Source organism: Lipotes vexillifer, unplaced genomic scaffold (assembly GCF_000442215.2).
Source record: "Lipotes vexillifer unplaced genomic scaffold, Lipotes_vexillifer_v1.1 scaffold63, whole genome shotgun sequence".
In the NCBI taxonomy this organism is placed as follows: Eukaryota; Metazoa; Chordata; class Mammalia; order Artiodactyla; family Lipotidae; genus Lipotes; species Lipotes vexillifer.
This window is the reverse complement of record NW_006784492.1, coordinates 1,563,896-1,590,832: the sequence shown is the minus strand read 5'-3', so window position 1 is coordinate 1,590,832 and position 26,937 is coordinate 1,563,896. Positions and strand designations below refer to the sequence as shown.

At 47.0% G+C, this 26,937-nt stretch overlaps 1 protein-coding gene across 2 annotated transcripts in view; it reads right to left on the bottom strand.

Moving 5' to 3' along the window:
• AFAP1 (actin filament associated protein 1) overlaps window positions 1-26,937 on the bottom strand; it is a 93,137-nt gene that overhangs the window by 11,013 nt on the left and 55,187 nt on the right. Inside the window, exons 9-13 of one of the 2 annotated variants that reach the window (XM_007456867.1) lie at window positions 19,858-20,069; window positions 14,888-15,033; window positions 7,913-8,030; window positions 4,473-4,739; window positions 1,756-1,873 (exon numbers count right to left, since the gene is read on the bottom strand). In XM_007456867.1, the coding sequence (XP_007456929.1) occupies window positions 1,756-1,873; window positions 4,473-4,739; window positions 7,913-8,030; window positions 14,888-15,033; window positions 19,858-20,069 (861 nt within the window). The remainder of the gene's footprint in view (window positions 1-1,755; window positions 1,874-4,472; window positions 4,740-7,912; window positions 8,031-14,887; window positions 15,034-19,857; window positions 20,070-26,937) is intronic. The other variant, XM_007456868.1, reaches the window with a different exon arrangement.

The window sequence follows — 26,937 nt, the reverse complement described above, 5'->3', positions numbered from 1 at the left end:
AAGTCATCACTGCCCGCTCCATCTTCCCCTCTCTAAAAACCAACCAACCCCACACACAGAATGATATTAAAAGGATCGCAGCATGAGGATGACCAAATCAACAACTTGAAACTAAAGCAGTGCTCTTAGTGGTCTGGGTAGCCACATGTTCTATAAACAGAGCACAGCCCAAACTCTGTCCACTCATTTCGGATCTAAGATGTTTCCCCGACAAACCTGTATGCAATCACTTACCACCTTCCACATCATTTGGTCCCCATTCAATAAACCCCATCCAGGCTATAATGCAACTGCCTGAATTCAGCAGAAAACACAGAGCACAATTATTTTTCCCTTTTTTCGTCATTGGATGTCACCAAAGTTAATAAAAATTCCCTCCAGAAGCCCTCATAGAATACAGGAATGCATTACCTAAGAAATAAAATAAGCACAGGTGCTGAGAGAGAAAGGGATGTTATGCAGACAGAGATTTCTTGCGGTTCAGGTCTCACATAACAAAGCTTTTCAGACACGTTACTCCCTCCCCCCACCTGCCCCTCCCCAGGTGGACAACACTCAAATTTTAAGGGAAAACTGCATAAGGGAAATAAGATTTGCCAGAAAAATAAGGTGAAAAAAGAAGCACAGTAAACGAATGATGAGGAGGGTTTGGCCCAACTGCCTGCTTGAATGTGTGTCCGAGGAGAAGGGGAGCACAGGTGAGCTGATGTCAAGAAAGCAAGACCAAAAGACAACCCTCAGGATGGGAGAAGATATTTGCAAACGAAGCAACTGACAAAGGACTAATCTCCAAAATTTACAAGCAGCTCATGCAGCTCAATAGCAAAAAAACAAACAACCCAATCCAAAAATGGGCAGAAGACCTAAATAGACATTTCTCTAAAGAAGATATACAGATTTCCAACAAACACATGAAAGAATGCTCACCATCACTAATCATTAGAGAAATGCAAGTCAAAGCTACAATGAGGTATCACCTCACACCAGTCAGAATGGCCATCATCAGAAAATCTACAAACAACAAATGGTGGAGAGGGTGTGGAGAAAAGGGAACCCTCTTGCACTGTTGGTGGGAATGTAAACTGATACAGCCACTATGGAGAACAGTATGGAGGTTCCTTAAAAAACTAAAAATAGAACTACCAAACGACCCAGCAATCCCACTACTGGGCATATACCCTGAGAAAACCATAATTCAAAGAGACTCATGTACCACAATGTTCATTCCTTACAGACCCTGACAGTCTCCCGTGCTCTGAGGTACACGAGTTACCCCAACTATTTCAGCCACAGAAACCACAGCAGCCACCTGTCTACACCTCTAACACACAGAGGCTGGCTTCAGAGAGTCTATGTGACTCAACCCAAGTCACTCACTCACTCAGCAGATCAGGGACACAAACCGAGGTGTCCCGACCCACCGTCCAGGGCCACTCACAGCAGCACTGCCAGCTGCACCCGCAAGCTGCCTCACACGGAAACACGCATAGCCAATTCTAGAGTTAAACCAGCTTTGCCTTTCCTTGTATATGCGACAGTTATAAAAATCGTGGGTTAAAAATCGTGGTCACTCCTCAGTCCAGCTCAATCCAGCAAACGAGGAAGGATGCAGATGCAAATGGTGCCATCTCTCCAGCTGGCCCCCCAACCTGGCATTCTCCACCTGGCCAGGTGAGGGAGGAAGGTGGCTAGACAGCCCCAACTCTGCACACTGCACCCAAAGCTAGAACGAGGGAAATCGAAGGATCAACTTACTTGAAGGCGTTCGCTTCACGCCAGCCGCTGAATCAGCTTTTTTTTGCTGACTGCTCAGAGCCTTGCCTTTTCCCGTAACCCCGTTGGATGCCACGGGGGGCGGCTTTTTACCCTTCAACTGTTGAAATAAACAAATGACAGAATTAAAAACAAACAGACAAAAACCTTGGGGTTTTTGCAGTAAATTGTTTCGGTCCCTAGCTCTTCAAGTAGAACGGAGCATAGGCAGAAAAAAATGCGGATAGTAGAAAACCAGTCTGGTTTCCCAACACTGCACTGCTGTGACTTTCCCAGAGCAGCCAAGAAGGTTCTAGCACCGAGGTTCAAAACAAACGAGGTACACTAGGATGTCTTCGGCTGGAACACACCAAAAGTCACCTATTTCGACCAGGAGATCACACACGCCGACCAAGACACTGGCACAGACAGTGGGTATCTGAGAGCATTTGGTTGACATTTTACTAAAAGTTTGTGTTTCCAGAGATAAACAGCTTTAATGTTGGTGGAATGCTCTTCGGGCAAGAAGCATGGCCGTGCACTTAGGAGTTTAACTCCCAGGGTTTCTATACTGATGTCCTAATTGGATAAATAACCACCTGTTGATTCACTGACGGGGTCTGAGGAAGGAAGCAAAAGAGGCAAAATACAGAAACAGCATGAACTAGATTTTAACTAACCACAGGGTTTTTAAAAAAATTCAACATACCCCTCACTTCTTTGACGGCTGCAAGCCGACCCATGTTGCATTTTGCTTAAGTGGTGCACGTGTACCTTGGTTGGGTCAGAAGTCCAGCCGAACGGCAAAGGCTGACCGTACACGTCCAAGCCTGAGCTTCTCTGCCCCAGCACGTTTCTTACTGTTGTGGGCCTGCGTTTTGGAAGCTTCAAATTCCCGTTCCGTCGTAGGAGACGCTGAGCACATCATTAACGCTTTCTGAGCCTCCGTGTGCTCATTTAAAAATATAAAGATACTGCTGTCTCCCACACGGTTCCTCAGGTTAACTGACACAGCACACACACCTACAGCACATATACGGTAAGTGTGTAGGGAGTGTGAGCTCTCTCCATTAAACAGTAGGTCCCCCATTCAAACGGCCAAATGAGGACACGAAAGCTAAAGGTCAACGGCTTGCAAATGTGTTTCCTACTTGAAATAAAAATGAACAAAATCCAAACATACATGAACCACGTACCGAATGACTGATTCCAAACTAATCTGGGGACAATCCAAATGTACAAGACAGTGTATTTTGTCCCATAAGTTTGACCCGAGGGAACTCTAATACCAATAAAAAGACAGATAAATACATCGCCAGAGACACATTCACTTAGTGCGTGAAGCACGTGACCTACCAGGCTCTTTAGTAAATACTCAAAAGAACTAGAAGCCAATGGCTCCCATGTCTGACCATACATGGGCCTGGGCCCCTCAGATTCAGCCAATGAGAATCTCTAACAGTTGTTATAAATAAAAAACAAGCAAAAATCTTCTCACGTGACTTTGACGAAAAGAATTGGTTTCGAAGAACTGCTGTAACTCTCTGAAATTCTAGAATCTTTACTTGGCACTCATCATTTTCTGGAGATTACTCCAAAAATGGAAGGCAAAGAAAATACCTAAAAACGTGCCCCTCTGCTTTATGTTTGTAGAATATTCTTCCATGTGGCGCTTAGATCTTTACTCAAAGCATAAAAAAATCCTAGGTTGACACGCATGAAAACACAAAATTATATTTACACTGAAATGTTACCGTTTTTGCCACCAATACGAGGTGTGAGATGAACGATAGTTCAATATCAAGGTTACTGACCATTCAATTATAATTCCAAATCCTTATTATCTACTTGGTTTTAGGGAGTACATTGTGGGAAAATACTGTAGTCCTCGGAATAATCCTATTTAGTGTTTAAAGATCGAAAAGCAATTGCCACGTGAAGCCCACCATTCCCCACTTACGTGTTATGGAAACACAGGAAAGGAACTTGCAGCTCAAAAATCTTCTGAAAACGTTTACTGTCCCACTGTCCCTGTCCTCTTTAACATCATTGCCTTTAATTGCCGTAATTCACAAAATCCACTGGGGAACTTCCCAAGAATGGAAAGAGAGCCAGGCACAGGCAAAGAAATACAGAACGTAAACCATGAACTGGTTAGGTGTACAGTACGTCCCCTACATACGAACGAGTTCTGTTCCAAGAGCGCATTCGTAAGTCCAATTTGTTTGTAAAGTTAGCCTGGGTACCCAACTAACACAATCGGCTAAATAGTACTGTACTGTAATAGGTTTCCAATACTTGTATAGGTTTATATAATAGGTTAGTAATACTTGTATAGGTTTATGTAGTAGGTTTATAATCACACAAATAACACATAAAAAACAAACACAAAAAATAAAGAAAACATTTTTAATCTTACAGTACAGGACCTTAAAAAGTACAGTGGTACAGTACAACAGCTGGCATACAGGGGCATGTTTGCATCCTTAAAAAGTTCACAACTTGAAGGTTAGTATGTAGGGGACTTACTGTATTTAATCCGCTCCTGGGTGGCCAAACGTTGTGTATTTGCAGATTCTATTCTAGTTGAGGGAAAAAAACTGCGCTTTACCCTTGATGGGGCTCACTGCCCACAACCTGGTGAATAGACTCTCACTGCAAAGCCCTGAGGGAGGACCGTGACTTAAGGCGATTCTAGAAGACAGAATGAGATGCTGTACCTGTGAGCTGAGCCCGAGAGATGCCCTCCCCAGAGAAGAGGTGTTAGTGACAGACGGGGAGGACGGCGGGCCGGAAGAGGCAGGGTGTTTGTAGTGGTTACAGGACAGCTTGTCAGGAGATGGCCTAGCGGCCTTCCTGTCAGCAGGAGGGCACCGAGCAAAGATTTTCGGAGACGGCAAGTTATCGTACAGGACCGCGTTATCATAGAGCGCCTCTTCTCCCAGGCCTCGGCCACGGGGAGCGGGAAAGCCACCGTCGGGTCCCCACTGTAACACACACAGCTTGTCGTTAGAGCCTCGGCCACAGGAAGCAAAGCACATTGAGATGTTAATAGCAAGCACCCACCAAAAACGTGCACGTACCCCCAATAAAACACACACACTCAACTAGGTGGACTGATTCAGAAGAACTTTTCTACCTTTGGGGACTTAAGGATTCTTTTTTCCTTAAATCGTTCCCAAGGCCGTTGGCTTATGATAATTTTGTTTTGTTTTGTTTGTTAAAGCAGGCAAAAGATATATATATATACATATATATATATTTGACATTTCTTTAAAGAACTGGATTTTGGAAGTCCTCCTGACCCAGAAAGCTGAAGCAATGTGATGTGACAAAAGGAATGCTGGACTGGGGTCCGTCCGGAGACCGGGGGCTCTGATTCTACTGAGAAAACACGTCAAAATCCCAGCAAAGCACTTTACCTTTTTTTTTTTTTTTAAATACTGACAGATATTATTATCTGTATTTTATTACTATTATTATTTTTTTGGCTGTGTTGGGTCTTAGTTATGGCACGCAGGCTTTTCGTTGCGGCGCGTAGGCTTCTCTCTAGTTGCGGCACACGGGCTCTCTAGTTGTGACGTGTGGGCTCAGTAGTTGCAGCGCGCGGGCTTAGTTGCCCCGTGGCACGTGGGACCTTAGTTCCCCGACCAGGGATCGAACCCGCATCCCCTGTATTGGAAGGCGGATTCTCAACCACTGGACCACCAGGGAAGTCCCCAAAGCACCTTATCTTATTTCACAGTAAAAATGACTCAAATAATTCTCACAGGAATCTCATGAAGTAGGGGGAAACTGAGGCAGAGAGGTCACACAGCTGTAAGAGGCAGAGCTGGATTAGAGCTGTGCTCATAACTACACACTGCTTGGGGTCTGAACCTCAGGCTCCTCCAGGATAGGATGAGGGGCTCGATGCCAGAACATCTCTGGACCCTTCCAAGCCTGCTATGTGGGCATCGGGGATTTAAGTTGTACGGGTGACTGTCAGCGTCACCCCTGTTCCACACTTGGTTATGCCTGAAGAAAGTGCAGTAACCAAAAACACAGGCTGTTAAAAGAAAGAAATCGAATAATCATAGAAAATAGGATGTTTCATACTATAAATGATAGAATGGCATTACTTTAGTGGAAAACCTTTTTACAAAGGATTAAAATAGCTACAAGCCACTTTAGAACATGGACATTAAAGTATAAATTAAAACCGAAACTTACAACCACAGCCAGATTCTCTTACGTTTTAAAGGAACTGCTTTCATTTTTTTTAAAAAAAGAGAAAATATTAATTCATATACTATACTTATCTTACTCTATTTTTTATATCCTTCTTGCTGAGTTCCTTTCTGCCAGGATGTAATTACAGCCTTTTGTTATGAAAATAGAAAAGGTTTAAAATTTCATAGTAAGAGTGTTTTTTATTCCTTTGCAATCACTTCAGTGAGTCTATTTTTGTGATGCTGGGGACCCACCTACAACCTAAAAATAATGGTACATGTAGATAAACGTGGATGTGAGTTTCATAATGACAACCTGGCATATATTTGTCCAGGGTTATTAAAATGGTCTAGACCAGACCATCATTTTCCTAAAATACCAAAGGATTAAGTCACATGGAAGACTTAGAAAACAAACACCAGAGAACTTCTAGATTAAAAGTGTGTGTGTGCCCGTCAGAAGATCCTTTTTGAGATTCACTTCCATTTAGGCCTCAGGGGGAACGCTGAGTGGGTAAGAATTACTGAAGTTGAAACACTGCTAAAATGTCAGGTATTGGCTCAAAAGTATGAACCTTATAAAACTGAAAAGTGCAGAGGCTCTTGCAAAACAAAGGGCCCAGTCACAGAGCCCAGCAAGTAGAACAACAGTTTAAAGAGAGGCCTGAACGTCAAGGAAGCCCTCAACAAGCAAATGAGCCACAAACGCTGCGCACTGGATGTTCTGTCTTAATCACCTATGTCGTCCGCCCAGCGATGTACACGCAGAAACGATTCCTAAACGTACAGCCTTGGAGAAGGGCAGCTTTTCATTTCTAAACCAGCTTAAGCTGTGCATGACCTAAAGAAAGCTCATTCCTGGGGGTGCCTGAACTTGTGTAGTATTAACAGGAATGAAGGGATGGGGGAACTAGACCAGCGTTTGTGTAGGCCCACGGTTTCTCTCAACCACATGCACGGGGAGAAACCCCTCTGGGGAAAGGTACACGAGAGGGCCTTCGGGCAGGAAGATTCAGGGACAGGTTTGCGTGTTTTATCTTTCCAAAAAAGCTGGCGCTGAGATCAAGGCTCAGAGGAGCAGACTGTCCCACGAGGATGAGGTGGCGGTCGGGTCTACGATAAGGGCAGGTTCCACCAAGCCCAGCAAGCAGAGGCCGAGAGCCGGGCCTTCTTAGAAAGGGCACAGCGACCAGGACGCAGGGGCGCAGAGACTGGGCTGGGACCTGCTCCTGTCGGGCCACCGCGGGCTTTCCCCGTGTGTGTGGCTCCCACGAGACTCTCTGCAGGGTGGACGGCTACGGCCACAGTGGGCACCAGGGCCCCTCCAGCCCTGCAGACCCCGAGGCGAAGGTGGTGGTGAGAACGGGGAGGGGCAAGGGGCCTAACGTGTTCTCGCTGTGGGACAGGACCCATGTCCCAGTCACCCCAGACCACCCCGAACTCAGAGGGGACGCCATCCCATGGGCTTTGCAGCTGGGACGGGATTGCAATGTGTGCCCGCGCCCCGACACCCAGGTCCTAACATGAGCCCCTTTCACGTTAAGCTGCACTTGAACGCGCTCCTTCCTCCAGGCTCCCCTCCTTCTCTACCAGATGGGGGCCCCAGCTACAAGCGCACCCCACCCGGAGGACGCGGGACAGTGTCTGGAGCTGGCAGTATGGTCATTACTCTGCGGCGCCTCCTCTCCGATGGTGATTTCTGACGGTGTTTAATGGCATTGACAGGAATGACAAACTGTCTACTGGTGCCCGATTACCTGCGTGTTCAGATGCGGATGAAGATGAACAGGGTGTCAAAAAGGAGGGAGATGGGGTGGGGTTTTCATCTTGCCTCAGAGCGTAAGAAAGCTTTCTCTCATTTGGATAGAAAGCAGGGGTGTAAGTCACAGAGATCCGCAGACCCCCGCCTTCCCGCACAGCTGACCCCGCTCTGCACGCGGCGCACTCACCGAGCCGCTGATGCAGGGGACATCGTCGTAGTGCAGCGCCGTCCCGCTGGGGTGTGCGTAGCCGTTGGCGGTGCTCCCTACATACGGATTAGTGGACAGAACACGCCTGTTCATGAAACTGAAAGAGAGGAAACGAGTTACAACCCTCCAATTGATCACCAAGGCTTCCAGGAGCTCTGATGGATGCTCAGGCTCTGTCCGAGGCCGCAGGGTACAGAAATGTTAGCACAGGACCCAGGCAGAATCGGGTGTTCCTACAGCCGTGGGGCAGACTCCTCACCTGTAGGACAGGACACCACCCGCCCGGAGGACTGCGGCCCGGACCCATGATGACCCTGCCGGATACCCAGAGCAAGGCCTGCACACACCCGGCACTCAACAAATAACCACCATTTGTGTTAGCGGCCTGCTTCTGTCACCAAAGCTGTACTGGAACACCTTTCTTTACCTGGACTCTTCGTTGACGAATCGTCTGTGGCTGCTTTTTATTTCACATGCCTCTTTCATAAGCCTGTTAATTCTCAAAGGTAGAGACCATCTGGCCTGCAAAACTAAAGTATCAATATTTGCTCTCTGGCCTTTTTCAGGAAAAGTCCACGGACCTGTTCTATAAGCATTTTAGAACGTCTATCCCACAGCATTTCTTGAGTTCTCAGTGTTTGCTCAGCGTCACTACCCACCTTCCCCTCTGCGCTGCACGGCCCTGAACTTCTTGGAGCCTCTGACAGTGGCCACCTCCGTCCCTCGTGTCACGGCTCTGCTCAAAGCCCCAGCGGCTCCGAGAACAATCCAGGGCTGCGTGGCCTGCGAGGCTCTGAGCGCCATGTCCGCTGCCTTCACCCCAGGCTGCTGGCAGCTCTCGCTTGCTGGCCAAGGGCACCCCCTCTGCCCACAGCGCTTCTCTGAGACCCCTCCTTCTTTCAGTCTCGGTGGGAACTTCCCGATCACCCCAACCTCCCACCTCTGCGTCCCTGTCCTGTCCCCTACTCCTTCCTACCACTAATCACCACCTAACATGTTGCACGATCGTGTGTCTACTGTCTGCTTTCCTCACTGGAACATGAGCTTCAGGAGGACACGGCCTTTGCCAATTCTGTTCATCCAGCACACAAAAGGTGCTTGGCAAGTACGAGCTGCACGAATGAATGAACACGGGAATGAATGAAGGAAGGAATGTGTGAATGGTTTGCTCGTGATGTTATAAGCAAAAAACCTCAATGCCTAGGGAAGAAACAACCTAGATAACATGTTTCTCCTAATTGGGAAAACTAAGACAGGCTGAAATGAAAAAAATAGATTTTGGGTTTTTTTTTTCCAATTTTGCTTCTTGGGATCTTACATTTCTATGGTAACTAGATGAATCAAAAAGAGAGCAAATGAGAAAAAGTGAAGTCGGTAAGAGGGGAGGTGAGAACTGCCTCTCTGACAAGAGGTCTTGCAACAGAACTCCACTGGGATTTCTGGTTCTGAAGAGGATGAGAGGAAGGGGCTGTGAAGGGTCAGCCCCCAGGCTCAAGCTGCAGTTTCCACTCACCCAGCCCTGGCTGCAGGAAGGAGGCTCAGGTGTCCCTCTGCTGGGACAAAACGGCATGCACGGCGAGTCCCACCCTGGACACGGTGTTCTCTTTAATTTACAAAATAACTCTTCCTGCTCTTTTCTGATACAAAAATGTATATCATTACTCTATACTTAAAATATATCAACATATATTTAGGAAAAGAAAATGTACAGAAAAGAAAGAATACAAGAAAGAAAGATTCTCCTTGTTTTTAGACACATATTTGAAGTTTTCTGGTTTAAACATCCCGTTTGAGGGTATTTTGGGGGTGAGGGTTTGGTCACGTGAGAGGCAGGACATGGGATGACCACGCCCTCCCCATGCCTGTGGTCCCAGGACGCTCCACTGCCCGTGAGCACTGATACCCGGATCTGATCCACATCCTGGCAGACGGACCCCCTGCCCAGGGACTGTCTCCTGCCTGGTCTGTGTCTCTGGTTTCTGGCGCCCAGCCTGGCACCCACACTGGGACACAGATGCCAGGAAGGAGCGTGGACCATGAAGGGGCAGGACAGATGCTCACTCACTTGGAACAGACACCAGCAGGATGCTTCTGACCCGCGGAACATAAGGGAAGGTCACAGACACACAGGATGTCCTGTCCCAGCTGGAAGAGACCTCGGCCACCAGCTAGGCTGCCCCTCATCTCACAGAGAGGGACCTGGGACCCCAAACCAAGTCTCTGGGCCCGAAACAGCGAGTGGATCCAAGACCGAGTAAGAGGCCCCACACCTTCCGGCCTGGCACTCTTCCTAAAATAGGACTGTTAGCCAAATAGGAAAGTGGAAATGAGATGAGAGACCATATGCCACTTGTTAAACCAAAAACATAAGACAGAAAAAAAAAAAAAAGTATAGGTAAAATATACATAACAGAAATGTCACCATCTTAACGTTTCTTTAAATATTTTATTTATTTATTTATTTATTCATTTGGCTGCACCGGGTCTTAGTTGCGGCACGTGGGATCTAGTTCCCCGACCATCTTAACCACTTTTAAGTGTACAGGTCTGGGGCGCTAAGTACATTCACACTGTTGTACAGCCATCACCACCACCCACCTCCAAAACTTGTCATCTTCCCAAAAAGCTGAAGTGCTGTCTCCCCCACTCCCTGGCGCTGGCACCCAGCACCCAGCACCCCAATTCTTGCCTCTATGGATTTGCCTACTCTGGTACCTCACCTAAGTGGATCACCCAGTATGTGTCCTCTCGTGTCTGGCTTATTTCACTTAGCGTTAATACCTTCAAGGTTCATTCATGTTTTCAGGAAATATATTTTAGAATAAAACCTCCCAGGGATTCAGATGAGAGGGTGACTCAAGGTGAAAGTTTGCTGTCAGTCTGCCTGCCCCCCTCACCGTGTCCACACTGATCTACCGCTTTTATCACCATCAATGTTGTCACAGCTTTCTTATGGGGCTCCAACCCAGCGTGACTTGAAAAGAGTTCCAGAAGAAAGTCTCAGAGTATTTGCCCTGTATCATATCATCTATATACATCTCATTTAAACACAGGCCGCAGGAAAGCATGTTTCAAATGTTTACCATTATTAATACTCTTAAACAGACCACTTTTTCTGGGAGACTTTACATTACTATCATTGCTTTTACTGTCCTCTTCCCAAAATACACCGTTGACCTTTCTCCCGCAGACATAATCCAATGTACAAAAATTTCCCCTAATAACCCTGAGAGGATTCATTAACTGGCTGACAATTTACATAAAGGCAAAAATTAATTCAACCTCAGATTATTTACCACATTGGCAAGCTACCATATTTTATGGTTTGAACGCTGTTTCCTTGTTAAATCTCTTCTCTCAATTTTTACAGAAGGTTTGGCAGAAAACTAATAAATAAAAATAAACTTTATTGCTAAGTGACATCTCCTACAAAGGTTTTTCCTATAAAGGTTTTAATGGGGTAGCAAAGACTCCTGCAGCCACAAACTCATTACATGCATACTTTTAATAAATCAGTTTTCAGAATTGCAATCTACATTCCTTTCTCGAAAATGTGACCTTCCCACATTTGGTTTAGATGAATATTCCACACCCATTTGTGCTCTAGGGGAAATATTTTTAGTCAGGGTTTCTCTTAGATGTGGTCATCAGTTTGCTTATTATCGCTGAAGTTACACGTGGACTTAGGAGAGGCTTTCTGGAAACTAATAAGGTCCAAAATAGCACGGTTAACAACCATAAGCTCCTTTCTTTTATGTCACTCTAGATGGGTAGATTTTGCAAAAGTGGACTTAAGGATATTACATTTCTTAAAAAGCTACTTTAACTGTGCTTTATTTACTGCACGATTAGGAGTTTCACTGTAATTTACCTACACCTTGCTGATTAGATAGAATGTTATTATGGAAAAAATAACGAGGATGAACAGTCAGCACTTGACTATGTCACCCTGGTTTTCACACAAAAGAACAGTAGCGAGAATAAGCAGTCTGAACTTCAGAAGTCCTCCAGCATTACTGGAGATTTCCCAGTAAAGTCGTACAAGATTAATTCATTTTGTCAAGGCTATTTACCTTACTTGGGTGTAACGTGGTGGCTTGATTCCTAATATGGGCAAACGTTATCTTCATTTTACTCAGCCCCAGAATGTCCCAGGCAATCATTAAATAAACATTCATTCTACAACCCCATTCAAGATACAAAGGAAGAACGCTCCAATCTCCCATAAACACCACTTGGGTGGAAAAACTAGAGGGCGCTGTTCTTATTAAACAGGCAAATAACAGCGTAAACATTTGAGTTTATCTTCTTCCTACTCAAAGGGTAAGAAGTTGATAGAACGTTTATCATCACCTGCTGATTATGTAACTCCATCACCTGCTCTGTTTCCATCTGCCTCTCCTCAGCCCCAATCCAGACTCTCTGAAGATGAAGGAAACAGAAGTGGGAATCAAGGGATCAGAGCTATGGGAGCTAGAAGTTTCAGATATCATGTCGCCTAAACTCTCTGTTTTCTACACAGGGAAGCTGGAACACTAACAGGTTAGGAATGACTTGCCCAGACTTTCCACTTAGTAACTACTGCAGCAGGACCCGATTTCCTTCCTCTGGCCCGGTGCGTCCCCTCGTAATCCCACGGGCACCGCTTTATACCAAGGATCAGCAAACTCCTGCCAAGCATGGCCACGTCTGCTGGTTTCAGGACTGTCCTGCTGCTTTTGCCCGGCCATGCGGAGCTGAACGTGGCGTCAGAGAGGGGTCGTCACAGTGGAGAACACGTGGTCTGCAAAGCTGAAAGTGTTCATTCACCATCTTGCCCTTCACAGAAAAGTATGACCAACCCCTGCTTTAGACAGTGGACAGCATGAAATAGGAACCAGCCACTTCTTAATTTCACAGATCCATTCCTACACATCAGCAATCCTCAAGTGTTTTTAGTCTTTACATCCTTCAAAGTTACTGAAGACTCCCAAAGAGCTTTGGTTTATGTGGGTGTTTGCTATCAGTGTTGACTGTATTTGAAGTTGAAACTCAGAAATCTATTCATTTTTATTCATTTAAAAATAATGGGAACAAATCCACCATATTTAAACATATTTCTATAAAAATTAACTATATTTTCCAAAATAAAAAAAATGAGTGAGAAAAGTGGTAGTTATACATGTTTGTAAATCTATTCAATGTTTGGCTTAAGAGAAGAGACAGCTGGATTCTCACACGTGCTGCAACACTCAACTGGCTGCAACAAGTTGTTTTGGTTGAAGCATATGAAGGAAATCTAGCCTCCCGCAGATTATCCAGTTGTAAAAGCGAGGTGTATTTTCATAGCTTTTCCAGGTCATGGTAGATATTCTTTGATGCTACACCAAAACTCGACAAGTAGTAATTTCTTAATGATTAATTGCCATGTAGAGTCTTCACTATACTGTTATCAAAAAAACCACACTCAATATCACCACCAATCTTATCAGAAAAGTCTGAGTACTGGGAAGCTGTCAGCTCACAGTGGCAGATACAAATCTCCCCAAATTCTCATTTCTGAGTGCAAGCTCAACTCCATTGCAGGCAACAAACACTGCCAACAACCGTTTTCCTCGAGCGGAGAGGCTCACTCGGTTCATTTCTGAAAAACCGTCTGTAAATACCTACGTCTGAATAACCACAGTTCACCTGTTAATTGTTCTTTCTAGTAAAAGTGAAAAAAATGGTGGTGGGGGTCAGGGAGCGGCTAGTTGAGTTAGCAACTCAGTCTTACAAGAGCGTTTTCCTCAAGACAACATGACAGTTCAGTCAATGTAAGTGCTTTGTGTGTCCCGCCCACTACGTAAATGTTAAAAAGACACGTACTCGAGAGATTTAATAAAAATATCTACTATCTGGCCCTTCACAGAAAAAGTAATAATTGCACTCTGCTTCATCACAGACACCTTTTTTTTTTTTTTTTTTCTTCCTTCTGGCCGCGCTGCATGGCTTGCGGGATCTTAGTTTCCTGGGCAGGGATCAAACCTGTACCCCCTGCAGTGAAAGCGTGGAGTCTTAACCACCGGACCGCCAGGGAAGTCCCCGTCACGGACATCTTAAGTGAACACCGCATATCCTCTTACTACAAGCGAGTGGCAGTGGCAATGGTCACAGCACAGCGTGGAGTGGCCACTGATGGCCCTAAGGCACCTGCCAATCTATCCCCCCACCGCCCTGCTGTTGCTTTGGCACCATCGATGCAAATGTCACTACAGCGCAGAAGAAAAATAATTTCTTAGCATTATTATAAGAATAGTTTTGACCTTTGGGACTGCCTGAAAGGGTCTTGAATAGCCCCAGGGGTCTGTGGACCATACTTTGAGGACTGCTGCTATAATTTTCTTTGCCATCACTTTGTAAAGGAAATATTCATAGTTTAAAAGAACGTTTTTGTACATAACAGCACTTTAAAAAAATCACATTTAAGTTTTAAAAGTATATGACTGATGGCTTTGAAAACTCAGTCGTCACTACAGCAATATGTCGAATTATTTATGCTTTATAGAACTGTTCCCCTAATACAGGGGTCAGCAAACTACAGCCCATGGGTCAAATCTGGCCCACTGCCTGTGTTTGCAAATAAAGTTTTATTGGCACACAGCCACATCCATTCATTTACGTGTGTGACTGCAGTGGCGGAGCTGAGTAGTTTTAACAGGGAACATTTGGTCCACAAAGCCAAAAATATTACTATCTTGCCTTTTGCAGAAAAAGTTTGCCAACCCCTGTTCTAACAGAAAACACAGATGGTTGAAATGACAAACATTTCAGCAAAATTTGGGTTAATATTATACAAAAAGGAGAGTCTTCAGCTGTTGTTGTTGTTTTTTTTTTTCCCTTGAAGGCTATACACTTACATAAAAGGAAAAGAAAATTAGGGAAAAAATAAAGTTGTTTAGTTTCAGTGCTGTTTCACACGGCAGTGGATCTTACCAGAAGGTTTGCTTGGCCGTCTGAATGACATTGGCCGACATCTCCACATCTATGTAATCATAGTGCAGGGCCCCAGGGTCTGTGGAGGACCCCGTCTCAGCCAGCAAAATCCCAATCCACCTGCCCATGTCTTCAGAAGAAGATGCCTGTTGAGGTGAAGGGGGGGGAAAAGTGCATTTTACTTAAGTAACAGTAAAGAGTTTTAACATTTTCATTAAAATGTCAAAAAAGAGACAACATAACAGGAAAGGCGGTGGAACACGAAGCACCTGAGGATGTAGACGACAAGGAGGCAGCCACTGCCTGAGCCACGGGATTAACACCGCGTCCACTCCAAGCCTTAATGCGGAAGCTGCATAACGGTTATTCCCAAGGAAATAAAAACCCGAGGTCCTAAGATGCCTCCCAATTATTTTGGGGAAAGGCACTAGGGTGGAAGACATGGAAATTAATGGGATTATTTAAATCTCAGCTAAAAGAAGCCGTTTAGAAAGGTTCCTTAATTTGGCAACAAAATCTGGGGAGCAGAAAGGGCCCCTCCAACCATAGCCGCTTAACCTGGAAACCACAGCAGGCCACAGCCCCTGTAGGTCACCAACTCTGGTGACCAGTAGCCCTTGCTGTGGTCTCCTGAATGGGCCTGAAAGGGCAATTTTATTTCCCTGATTAGATGGTACAGAATATTAACCTACTTTCACTTTCATATTAGTTGTGTTTATATAGGTGTAAATGTTTATAATCATTGGGCTGCTTTGTGCATGTCATTCTTTAAGATGCTTGAAATGCTCCCCGGATGTCATCTGCCTAATTTGCAAGTCTGAAATATATCTTTAAGATGGGGTTCATTAAAATTTTAAGCCGTCCTTCTTATGTGATTTAGAAAATCAATTACATTACATTCATGATGGTGTTTCAAATGTCTAAATACTATTGGCTAATCAACTGTCTAAGTCATATTTAAAGTTTAGGGGAAACTGAGCTCTCAAATGGGTGAGTTAACTGAATGTCAAAGAAAAAATAAATATTTAGCTTTTTGCAAAAATCACAAATTTTTAATATAAAGAAAGATCTGTAAGTTTAGCTTTAAGACTTAAAGGAAACTGCGTTTCATCATTATAACCTTGAAGAGCTGAACACTGATCAGAATACAAGTAATCATATACACCCCGTGGCAGGCACAAAAAGCTCTCGGGAGGAAGAGCCACTGACAAGGACGAAGTTGCTTTTTGTGTGCTGATAGGATTGGCTACTGATGCTGTACAAGCAACAGTGTCATATGCGGCCATGGACAAAGTGAATGGATTCCAAGTACTTGCCTTATGGAGAGTAAGAATGTAATCAATGTTTGCTAAATTGAAATGAATTGATTTGAGTGCTTGGATAATAAAAAAAATCACAAATATGTTCTCTTCACTGGTCTTTTGTCCTCCCCCAAACGAAATCTCTGTCAAGAATGGATCTACGACTGAATCTATATCCATGTATCTATAACTATCTCATGTAAGCGTTTTAAAAAGCATGTTAACATAATATCTAAGATGTGGTTGATACTGTTACACTGTTAACTGTTTTCCTCATTGTTTAAGAAATTTCCTCGCAGGCTTTTAAAAAATAATAACTGTGGTGTTGGATTAAAATTAGAAGTATTAGTTACGATCTTGTGGCTTTTAGTATATAAATAGGTATACGTGCAGGTACACACATGTGTGTATGCATATACATGTGTGTAATACGGATAACATAGAAACATGCCTGAATATACGTATGTACAAACATACACATACACACATTTTCCTATGACACCCCAGTAACTCTGAGCACACCCTTCTACCCAGATCCTGGTTTCTAAATACCATCACCCACTAGGAGTTGTCCACTAAGAGCTCTTCGGAACACGGCTGATTCCAAGAGGCCTGGGGCGGAGAAAAGTACAAGATGAGCCTGGAACATCTTGTTGCATCATAACATGAGGGAAGAGCTCAAAGAATGAAGGGGACCGTGGACTGTGGTGTCTTTATTACAGGGACATAGCAAAGGCCACATGGCTTGAAGGGCTTTCTGCTGACCAACTCTGTTCATTTGACCAGGATAAACCATGACAATAAAGGATTATAATCACTGATTAAAACAATAATCTATGAACCCCTGCTGATATACATATATATATATATATATATATATGAATGAATAATTAATTGAGAGAAAGGGAAACCTTCCTTATAGTAGATACTAACTAATAAGTGTAGAAGGAATAATGGAATTAGAAAGTCCCCATTTAGCAGCTGTCATTTTAATAACTGTATCAGGCAAGAGTCATTCACAGATGCTAAGAATCAGTGGGTGAAATTGTGAGTGAGAGGATATTGAAAGAGTCTCAAAGAATCTTCCCACATGAAGCTTATTAAAGACAAACGGGAAACACAGTAACTTTGCAGTGGGGAAGCCAGGCAGACATCCCACCTGAGAGATCAAAGTTAGCATCACCAGTCGTGGGACAAACTGACGGGCGTACCTGCTTAAGTGATGCAGTGTCAAACACACCACTGCTTCCATGTGCCCCTGCCAAGCGTGCCTACCCCAGATTCGAATTTCAAGGAAATGGCAGATACGCCCAAACTGAGGGACCGTCTACACAATAATGGTCCGTACCCGTCCCAAGTATCAATGTCATGAAACCAGACAGAGAAAGCCAAAGAGACTGCAGCTGAATGCAGCACACCACCCGGGGTTTCCTTCCGCTGACAAGGGACATCATTGGGATAACTGGGAAAATCTGATTAAAATCCGTAAGTCAGATAATTGTATTGCATGAGTGTGAATTTCCTGATTTTGATAATTATACAGTGGTTTTAGTAAAGAAATACACTCATTTTGAGCAACTTTACACCAAAGTGTTTAGGGATAAAGGGGCAACACGTCTGTAAAAGGTTCTGAAAAAATTTACACAGAGAGAGAGAGGGAGAGAGGGAGAGAGGGAGAGAGAGGGGAAGGGACCATGCAAGAGATACCAAACATGGTAAAATGTGAGTATTGGGGGAATAGGGGTGAAGGGTATATGGAATTATTTGTACTAGTTTCACAACTTTTCTATAATTCTGAAATTATCTCAAAAGTTAAGATAAAATGGTCTTAGAAAAAGTACAGAATACAACTTTACTGGTCGGATCACTGCATTTCCTAACTGATTCAGGCAAACTCTTTGCTTATGTTGGAACACTGAGTGTGGTTACGTGTGTGTGTGTGTGTGTGTGTGCGCGCGCATGTGTGCGCGTGTTTGATTAATAACTGGAGTAGGGAAAAGGCAATGAAACACAACCACCATTTTTGGGGGATGTGAGGCTGCACCTACAGGGATGGGAGCAAAGACAGGACAGGGCCCTTCTCACCCAGCTCCTCCCCTGCCACTGCCCTCCCCACGGGGGCTCCTGTCACCACCCGGTGTCCAGGCCAACGTCTCACTTTTCACCCCCGAATCCAGCGTGTGCCAACCCACAGCATGTGCCTTCCTGTCCTCACAGCCTCTCTCAGATCTGCTGCCAGAGCTCTCACATGACACCTGAGTTGTTTGCATCAAGAGTACAGTTTCCTCATTTACGTTTTTGGCTTTTTTCCACTCTCATCCACCCTACAGCTTTCAGCCCTCATAAATGCTTACAAAGCACACCGACTCTAGCCCAATGCTCTGTTTTACAGACAAATAAAGAAGCCGAGAGAGAAAAACAGACTGGGTTGTGATCAAAGTCTGCAACAGAACTAGGACTGGGGCCCAGATATCCTGATCCCAGCCAGGCCTGGCCTCTCTTCTGGGAAGTCAGCCACTAGGGCAGGCTCGGCCCTTCGACCTGTTATCTCAAACCATCCAAACCATCGGGCAAGGAGCCCTGTGTGAGAAAGAACTATGTTGTTAATCATCTCTTTGTGTCCCCACCAAAAAAAAGCAGTCTCTGACACTAACTACTATCTCCTACCAAGACCTTCTAGGTTGGCTAAAGGGGCCCCTTTGATCTTGGTCACAAGCCCATGCCCTTTCCCTCACTGGTCAGTGACACTGCAGTCATTTAGATTAGGCTCTGCATCTGATTAATTCAGAACACACATCAGCCATGCCACCAAACCCAAAATATCCTCATTTCTATCAACTGTATAGCATAAATACACTTACACGAACTCCAGAAATTCTACACTCTGATATTTGTGTATGCATAGATATACATATGTACGCGTGTGTGTCTTTGTATCTTAATCATGATAATGCTAAGTGAAAAAAAAAAGACAAAGGAAAAAAGGTCTGAATTAATACTGGGTAGAAATAAAGTAATAGCAGACGATAAGTAAAAATTTTAAATTTCACAAACGAAAGTTTTAAGTGTGTAGCTAAGAAATTAATTTCAATTGCCTTTTTTTGCTTTCGTGAATAAGGAGGCCTGAAAAAGCAGACAACAAAATGCATGCAAAGCCAAGGGTTCTTAAAAACCAAAGGTGTTCTTTTTGTTCTTTTGTAATCTGGCTCTCTGGCCGCTGTCGATAGGCAACTGGTAGTCAAAAAACACCTGCTCCATCTGTGAAGAAGCCCAGAACATTCTAAGGGACACAGCTTGAAGGAAATGCCACCAATTCGGAGGCAGACCACGGTGAGGGGAGAAGTGTTACTGGAAATTTTAAAACAAGTTGTTTTGTGGCCACTTTTAGAAAGCAATCTACTGCCTGGAATTGAGTACTGAACTTCCACGCAAACACAAACAGAGAGGATATCAGACAAGGAGGTGACCTGGCAGGCAGTCTACCGTGGACACTGTGCAGAGAACTGGCTGTGCCGTCCACACAGCTGGGGCCCCTCGGAGAAGAAAAGCAGGACACGTGGGACGCGACAGAACCAAAGCTGCCATCAGCCTGCTGTGAGGACCTGACGGGGCGTCCAGGCCGGACCCTAGAAGGCAAACCACCGCGAGCGAATGCCCCGTGGCTCCCACCTCCAACACAGCCACCTCCTGGCCGTTGCGAAGCAGCCGGAACGTCAGCGGGTGTTTGGAGTCTAGCCCCGGGATGACCTCGCAGCCGCGGAGCGGGATGGAGACGATGTGGGTCTTCAGGTCGGCCCTGTCCTTGTGGAGGATGAGCTTGTTTTCCTTGACGCGGCACCAGCGCTCCCGCCAGCGGCTGTTGGAGAGCACGTTCAGGTAGCCTGCAACGAGAGCAGGCCCGTCAGCCTCCCCAGGAAGGATGCGCCCCACGAGACCGCAAAGACGGAACGAACCCCACACACAGCACGTCTGCAGGTGCAGGCTCCTGGGAGCAATGAGAGCCACCACTGCGAGATGACTGACCTCCATCAGCTCTGGGGGCTGAGACAGGGCAGACCACCCAGGAGCCCAAATGCACTGTGTGATGCGTGCTGAGGACCGTCTACCAGAACCCGGAGCTTGCCCAGTGTACGAGAGGTCACTGAGCCATCAGTGGCTGGCAGGAGAGAGGCTATGAGGACACACTGCCATCCTCAAATAGCTGAAGGGACCTCACCCAGGAAAGGGTTCGGGTTCATCCCGAGTAGCTGCAAATGACACCACCAGGGCAAAAGTGACAAGACAGGCAGATTTTGGCTTAACATGAGGAATAAAACTACCTGAAAATGAAAGCTTTCCGCAAAACAGGCAGCACTGGGAGGTGATAAGTTCCCCACCGCTGGAAGTATTCCAGCAAATGACGGCAAAGCCTCGGGATGAGATTCCTGCCCGGAGGCCAGAGATGCCCCTCCTCAGTGCCCTCTGACGGGAGGATTCTGTCTGACTGCTGAAGTCTAAAGGCCTGAGTCTGATGCGTGTGGACTTTCGTATCCATCTCTCTGAGGCTGCATTACATCCTCAGTGCATTACGGATGGAATGTGATGGAATTACAAGAAGAACTGTCATCATTTTTTTTTTCTTTCTTGCGGTACGCGGGCCTCTCACTGTCGTGGCCTCTCCCGCTGCGGAGCACAGGCTCCGGACGCGCAGGCGCAGCGGCCACGGCTCACGGGCCCAGCCGCTCCACGGCACGTGGGATCTTCCCGGACCTGGGCACGAACCCGCGTCCCCTGCATCGGCAGGCGGACTCTCAACCACTGCGCCACCAGGGAAGCCCTGTCCTCATTTTTAAAAAAAGGAAATCGCCTCAAATACAAGAAACTGATCATTTTCACCTGTCACAAACATACAGTACATTTTTCTGCAAATAACAAGGCATGACAAACAGATTTCATGGGGTGGCTGTGACCTCTGACCAGTCCATAATGCTAGTAAGACGGGGGAAGTGAGTGGAACAGCATATACAGTCCAGGTCAACAAGGAAGAAGTGAAACAAGGATTCCTTAGGTCATTCGGCTGCTCTTTCGATTCACACACACACACACACACACACACACACACGTGCAGCTCAATAAATAAATAAATAAAATCCTTTCTGATCCTGATTTTTTAAAATGTCTTTCCAAAAGGGATTTGGGCGACGCCTTTTGCTTCTTTTCTGTTCTACACCTTACACACTTTATTAGCAATGGATAAATGCTATAAAGGCAAAAACCAAACAAAAACAAAACCCCAAATAGGGGTGTTAGAGGTTCCAGAATGATGCTTTCTATTTTATGTATAGACATTACTATACATAATCGCTCAATGAATTCACTAGGAAAATGCTTATAATACTTAAATGTACGTTCAGGGCTTCCTTGGTGGCGCAGTGGTTGAGAGTCCGCCTGCCGATGCAGGGGACGCGGGTTGGTGCCGCGGTCCGGGAGGATCCCACGTGCCGCGGGGCGGCTGGGCCCGTGAGCCACGGCCGCTGCGCCTGCGCGTCCGGAGCCTGTGCTCCGCAGCGGGAGAGACCACGACAGAGAGGCCCGCGTACCGCAAAAAAAGAAAAAAAAAAGAAAATCAAAAATGTACGTTCAGTTGAATGTAAATCAGTTCTACCAAACTATCCTAAAGGGTACCTGGGACTAAAACTTCAGTTTGGGACACAAGTTGCCATATTTGTAAAATTACAGAGAAAATGGAGAAGTGAGCCCATGAGCTCAAGTGCCTGGGACCTGAAGTTCCTTGCGCTTTGCACAATTAGGAGGGACTGGAGGGAGGCAAAGACAGGCTGGGGAAGCAGAGTTCAGGAAAAAAAGGAGGCTCACACCCTCATCTCCTTCCTTCTTGTTCACGGCTACGCAGCGAAGACCGACCTGAAGCCCTTTGAACAGTTAAAGATGGAAGAGAAAGAGCTGCTGTTTTCATCCTGGGAAATACTATTTGGAAATGACATAGCTCTAATACACTTATTCTTTTTTTTTAAGCTCTACTTAAAACATAGAGTCAAATGTAATATCTGAACATCTGAGTAACAGCTATTAGAACTATTTAATATCTCCGTCTATAAGTCACCAATCACGCTGACGGCCCACACCTTTGGATTTTTTGGAAATAGCTGGCAGCCGGACCCATCGTAAGTATGTTCCGAGCACGAATGGACACACGTGGCCTATGGACAGTATGATGGCGTACAATTAAGAAGAAACAAATGGAAGCATGGATGGCTTTCAACTAACTTAGTCTTCTTGGGCACACAAGGTCGACAGGCGAGTGAGCAGTTTGTAGAAGGAAGCACTAAGGCCCAGGGCACTGATGGGCGTGACCACTGGGGCTGGCAGAGTGGAGGCTTACGTGTGCTCCGGGGCGGGTCCTCACCTGGGCCTTAAGGGGTGGGGGGATCCCTTCAGGCCTGGAGAAGCGGCGAGCGTGGTGAACTAAGACCTGAGACGTCTAGCGACCTGGTCACAGCAAACCTCATAAGCTACTGTAGGGACCTGTCCCTGTTGCAGAAGGTGGCGGGGGTCACGGTGGGGAAGGAGATGCCAAAATGTTTACTGAGGAATTTAAGCACATCTGCCTCGTCAGGAACAGTGAGGGGATTCCGCTAAACTTCCACAGGACTTCTGGATCTCAGAATTCACCACGTGGGTGCACCTGTCCCCAGCGCAGGGGGGCCGCAGCTTCTGAGTACGGCTCGGCCAACCACGCGAATGATGCATCTCCTGAAGAGGGGAAGGTGCTCGTCAGGTTTTCTTCCCTGACCAAGTCACCAAATGCCACGGGTTTCTTGACATGTGAGTCACAAAAGGAATGATTACATTGGACAGATCCACACTTTAGTTAGAGCATGACTTCAAAGGAAATTACCATATTTTAACGCCTTCCTCATAATGAGTTACAGTTGCCCAAAAGGGAAAAGCAAAACGAGAATCACAGTGGGTAACAGGCCTGTTTCTGATAACAGCAAACGCCACGGACACAAGCCCACATCTGGCACTTGGCCTCCCCCCACAGGCTCACCGCCTTCTCCGAAGAGGTGGCCGAAATTCCTACTTTCTGGGTAGGGACCCCGGATGAGGGAGAGACCACGCAGGGACATGGCAGGCAGCTCGCCGAAGTACCCTGGAGTCAGAGGGCAGGTCCCATGTCCCCTAATATTCTTTCTCCCCGCCGCGACACGTCTAGGCTGTGATGGGATCCCTGCCGACACAGGACCCCGTCAGCCCTGAGACGATCGGCCTGAGCAGACACCCACCACCAGGTGGCACCAAAGAGCAGCCGGGCCCCTTCGCAGGCTCGCCTGGGTCAGGTCAGCGCCCTGCTAATAAGGTGATTCCAATATCATTTGATTTTTTTGTTTGTCTGTTCCCACCTATCATGTTACGGTGAGACGTTACGGTATCGTAACCATCGGGGAATTTCGGTTTGATGTTCTGAGGTTATCTTTGCTCCGAATTCTAAAGAAAGAACTCTAAGGCCTCTTGCAAAAGCTTGGTGACAAGTGTGTATGAGGTTTCATGAGGACGGCCTGAGGCTGACCAAACACACACAACCACAGGAGGAGGGAACAGATGTGAACGCTCCCGCGGTCAGCTGCGTGGGGACCTGACGCCTCTGGCCCAGCAGCTGCAGACGAGCAGACAAGGCCGCCTGGCGGCAGCAGGGCCCACATCCCCTGACTTCTTCTCTAGGACGGGAAGGGCAGCGTCTCCTGTGCTCTGGTCACACTTTTGTGAGGACTTTCACTGAATTGCTCATCTCATCTTAGCCAGCCTCAGACTGTGATCGGCTGAGAGGAAAGGGGCTGCTGAGAGCTTATCCCCACCCTGAGACGCCGAAACCCTCCCTTCCACCAGAGGCACGCGCCCTCCAGTGGGCACCCAAAGAACCCGAGACGCCCTTGACGTGGTGACTTACGTCAAGAACGCGTCCCTCCCCCTTGATTAAATGTCACCTAACCTTTTGTCGGGTGGATTACGACAGAAAGTGAGAGGCATATAACTTTCCTGCACATCCACCAATAATCCTACTGCTGAAAACTTCACAAAGTCACTGACCATTACAGCCAGAAGGGGTCCCAGAAATAACCAGAAGGTCCTTCCAACGGGCCCAGGTTACCCTGCCTTGGGGAGCCCTCCATCCTAGCAACTGGGGACCACTCCTTTCACTCAGCTTCTGTATTTCTATTATCGATATTTTCAATGCCACTCATCGGGCAGTGCCCTCAGGTCGGCTTGACTGTGTCTGGTACGCTTAGGTGTTTTTCAGGTGAACAAATGAATGATAATAGCGACCATTTACTGAGCATAAATTATGAAGTAGGCAATGAGCTTAATGTTTCCTGATTTTATCCTCAATTCTAAGGAAAAGAAAGTAGTTTAAGTATAAGCCTATTTCATAGGTGGGGAACCTGAGGCTCAGAGAAGTGTGCGACTTGCTTAAGTTAATTCATTCAATTAACAAGTGTTTACTGAGCTATTATCCACCAGGCTGTGTGCTCAGTGCTGGGAACACAACTGGTGGGTGAATTCGACCTACATCTTAATCCAGTAATGAGAGGAACAAGCTGGAAAATTCAGTGAGACAAGATTGTTAGAGGCCCTGAACAGACTGAGCACAAGATGATACAATTAGTCCAAGGTTTCAAAACCCCCACGGGGTGGCCTGCAGGGATCCAGAGGAAAAGAAGGTGGACAGTTGCGAGGCTTGTGGACGAGTCCAAACAAGAGACAGAAACGGGCTGGGGAAAAGAGAAAAACGTGAAAGGCATCTCCTGATGCCTTTATACAGTGACAATACTTCCGGAACTCCTGAGCACTGGAGATGGGAAAATAAAGGACCCATCTTTGCTTAGGGGTTTGCGTGCAAGTCTAGGATCATCTTGTGCAAGTGGCTGTTTGTGGAGTGGAGCCGGCTGGTGCTAAGCGCAGCACCCGCTGGCTGAGGGCCCGAGAGAGGGGTGACAGCCAGGCAGGACAGGCGGAGCGGGGGGCTGGTGTGGGCGCCTCTTCCCACCCCGCCTGCGGGAAACCTGCAGAGAACCCTCTCCTACCTGCCGGCATTTCTCCTGCACACCCAGAGCCCCAGCTGACCGGGCTGCATCTCCCAGAAGAGCTGGGATTTGGACTTAGCTCCCAGTTGCCCTGGGGACGCTCTCATCTGTGCCCCGTCCGCTTGGCACTCTGGGCAGGATGGGGGTCTTGGGCCTTCATCCAGCTACCTTTCCTGCCTGAGACTTTGCAGCTGTCCTAACATAACTGAAGACAGTCATTCTCCCCCTCGATTTCTCCACAGACTCCTCCCCCGTCCCCTGGCCCAGCAAAGAACTAGATGACAATTTTAAAACCTTGTGCACAGAGGATGTTCTCTTAGTGGAGGCGAAAGACATCCACCGAGAGCCTGGCAGAAACCCTCAGGCGATGATGCGGGGATGCAGCTCCACCAGGCCTTCTCTCTGAGCAATTCCACTGTGCCTTCAGGCCAAGTGCCCACACAGCTGTTTATTAGGAGTCACGAGGGTGGCGAGCCCTGGGGGACGGGAGGGGGACGGGGGAGACCTGTGCTTCAGGACAGCGACAGGGTTGGCTGGCGGGCCTGGCCCTGTCCCCAGCTGGCCATGTGACTCAGGGCAAGTCCCACGACCTTCCCGAGTTCGGTGTCCTCATTGTAAAATGAGGGGTCTGGACCACAGTTGCTAAGTTGCCTTCCATATGAATGTTTAATTGTTTTTCATGAAAGAACCTCTATTTCCTTCGCTGACCTGGCGCAGTTTTAAGAAAAAAAAAAACCCAAAAAACTAAAAAAGGAGTTCCCTTTTTGTTGGCTAATTCCCTCTTTCCATTTCTAACCCCTGACTCCTATCTCCTCTCCGGGGCTAATGCCAGAAGGAAACAACCGCAGATCACCCAGTGCTGCGAGCCGCTCCAGGAAAGGCAGAGGGCCACAGGCCCCCGGCATCCACAGCCCCCCTGCAGCTGCCCTCCCGCCAGGGCTCTGTGCAGCTGGCTTAGCTTCCGCAGGGCGGCTGTTCTCAGTGGAGATAGCATCAGTCAGCGTGCTTCTGTGACCCCACTGCCGTCGGACCAGGGGCAAGTTCACGACCTCTGCATGCACAGGGGCTCCCAGACCGCTGGCCTCCATTTACGGCCACCATCTCCCCTCCCAGCTCAACCCACAGGCGGCCGCTTCATGGGGGCTTCCCTGGGATGACACCTCAACCCCGAGAGGCCTCGACCACTGCCCGCCCAGCCATCTTCCACTCCACACACACTTCTGCACAGCACCCCAGGGGGGTTTCTGTGTCACCAAAAGTCTATCACGACTTCCTAGGATCACACCTGTGAGGAGCTGGGCGTCCACCCTGCCCTCCCCTCGGGAGGCCCCCCACCCCAAGTCTACCTGCGCTGCACTCCACAATCGACCCTTCCCGCCCACCGGCACAGCTCTGAGCTCACAGCACCCTTTCAGCACATGCCACACCCTGGGACGTGATATCGGCTGAATAAATGCATTTTTGCGTGTGTGGCCCAACTCAGGCACTAACGGGCAGCATCTAAATGCTGTTGTCTTTTGGCATCCTCAGTAACCCAGAACCGTGGACAGAAGAGATGCTCAATGAGAGAGGGAAAAAAGAGAGAGAGAGGGCTTCCCTGGTGGCGCAGTGGTTGAGAGTCCGCCTGCCGATGCAGGGGACACGGGTTCGTGCCCCGGTCCGGGAAGAT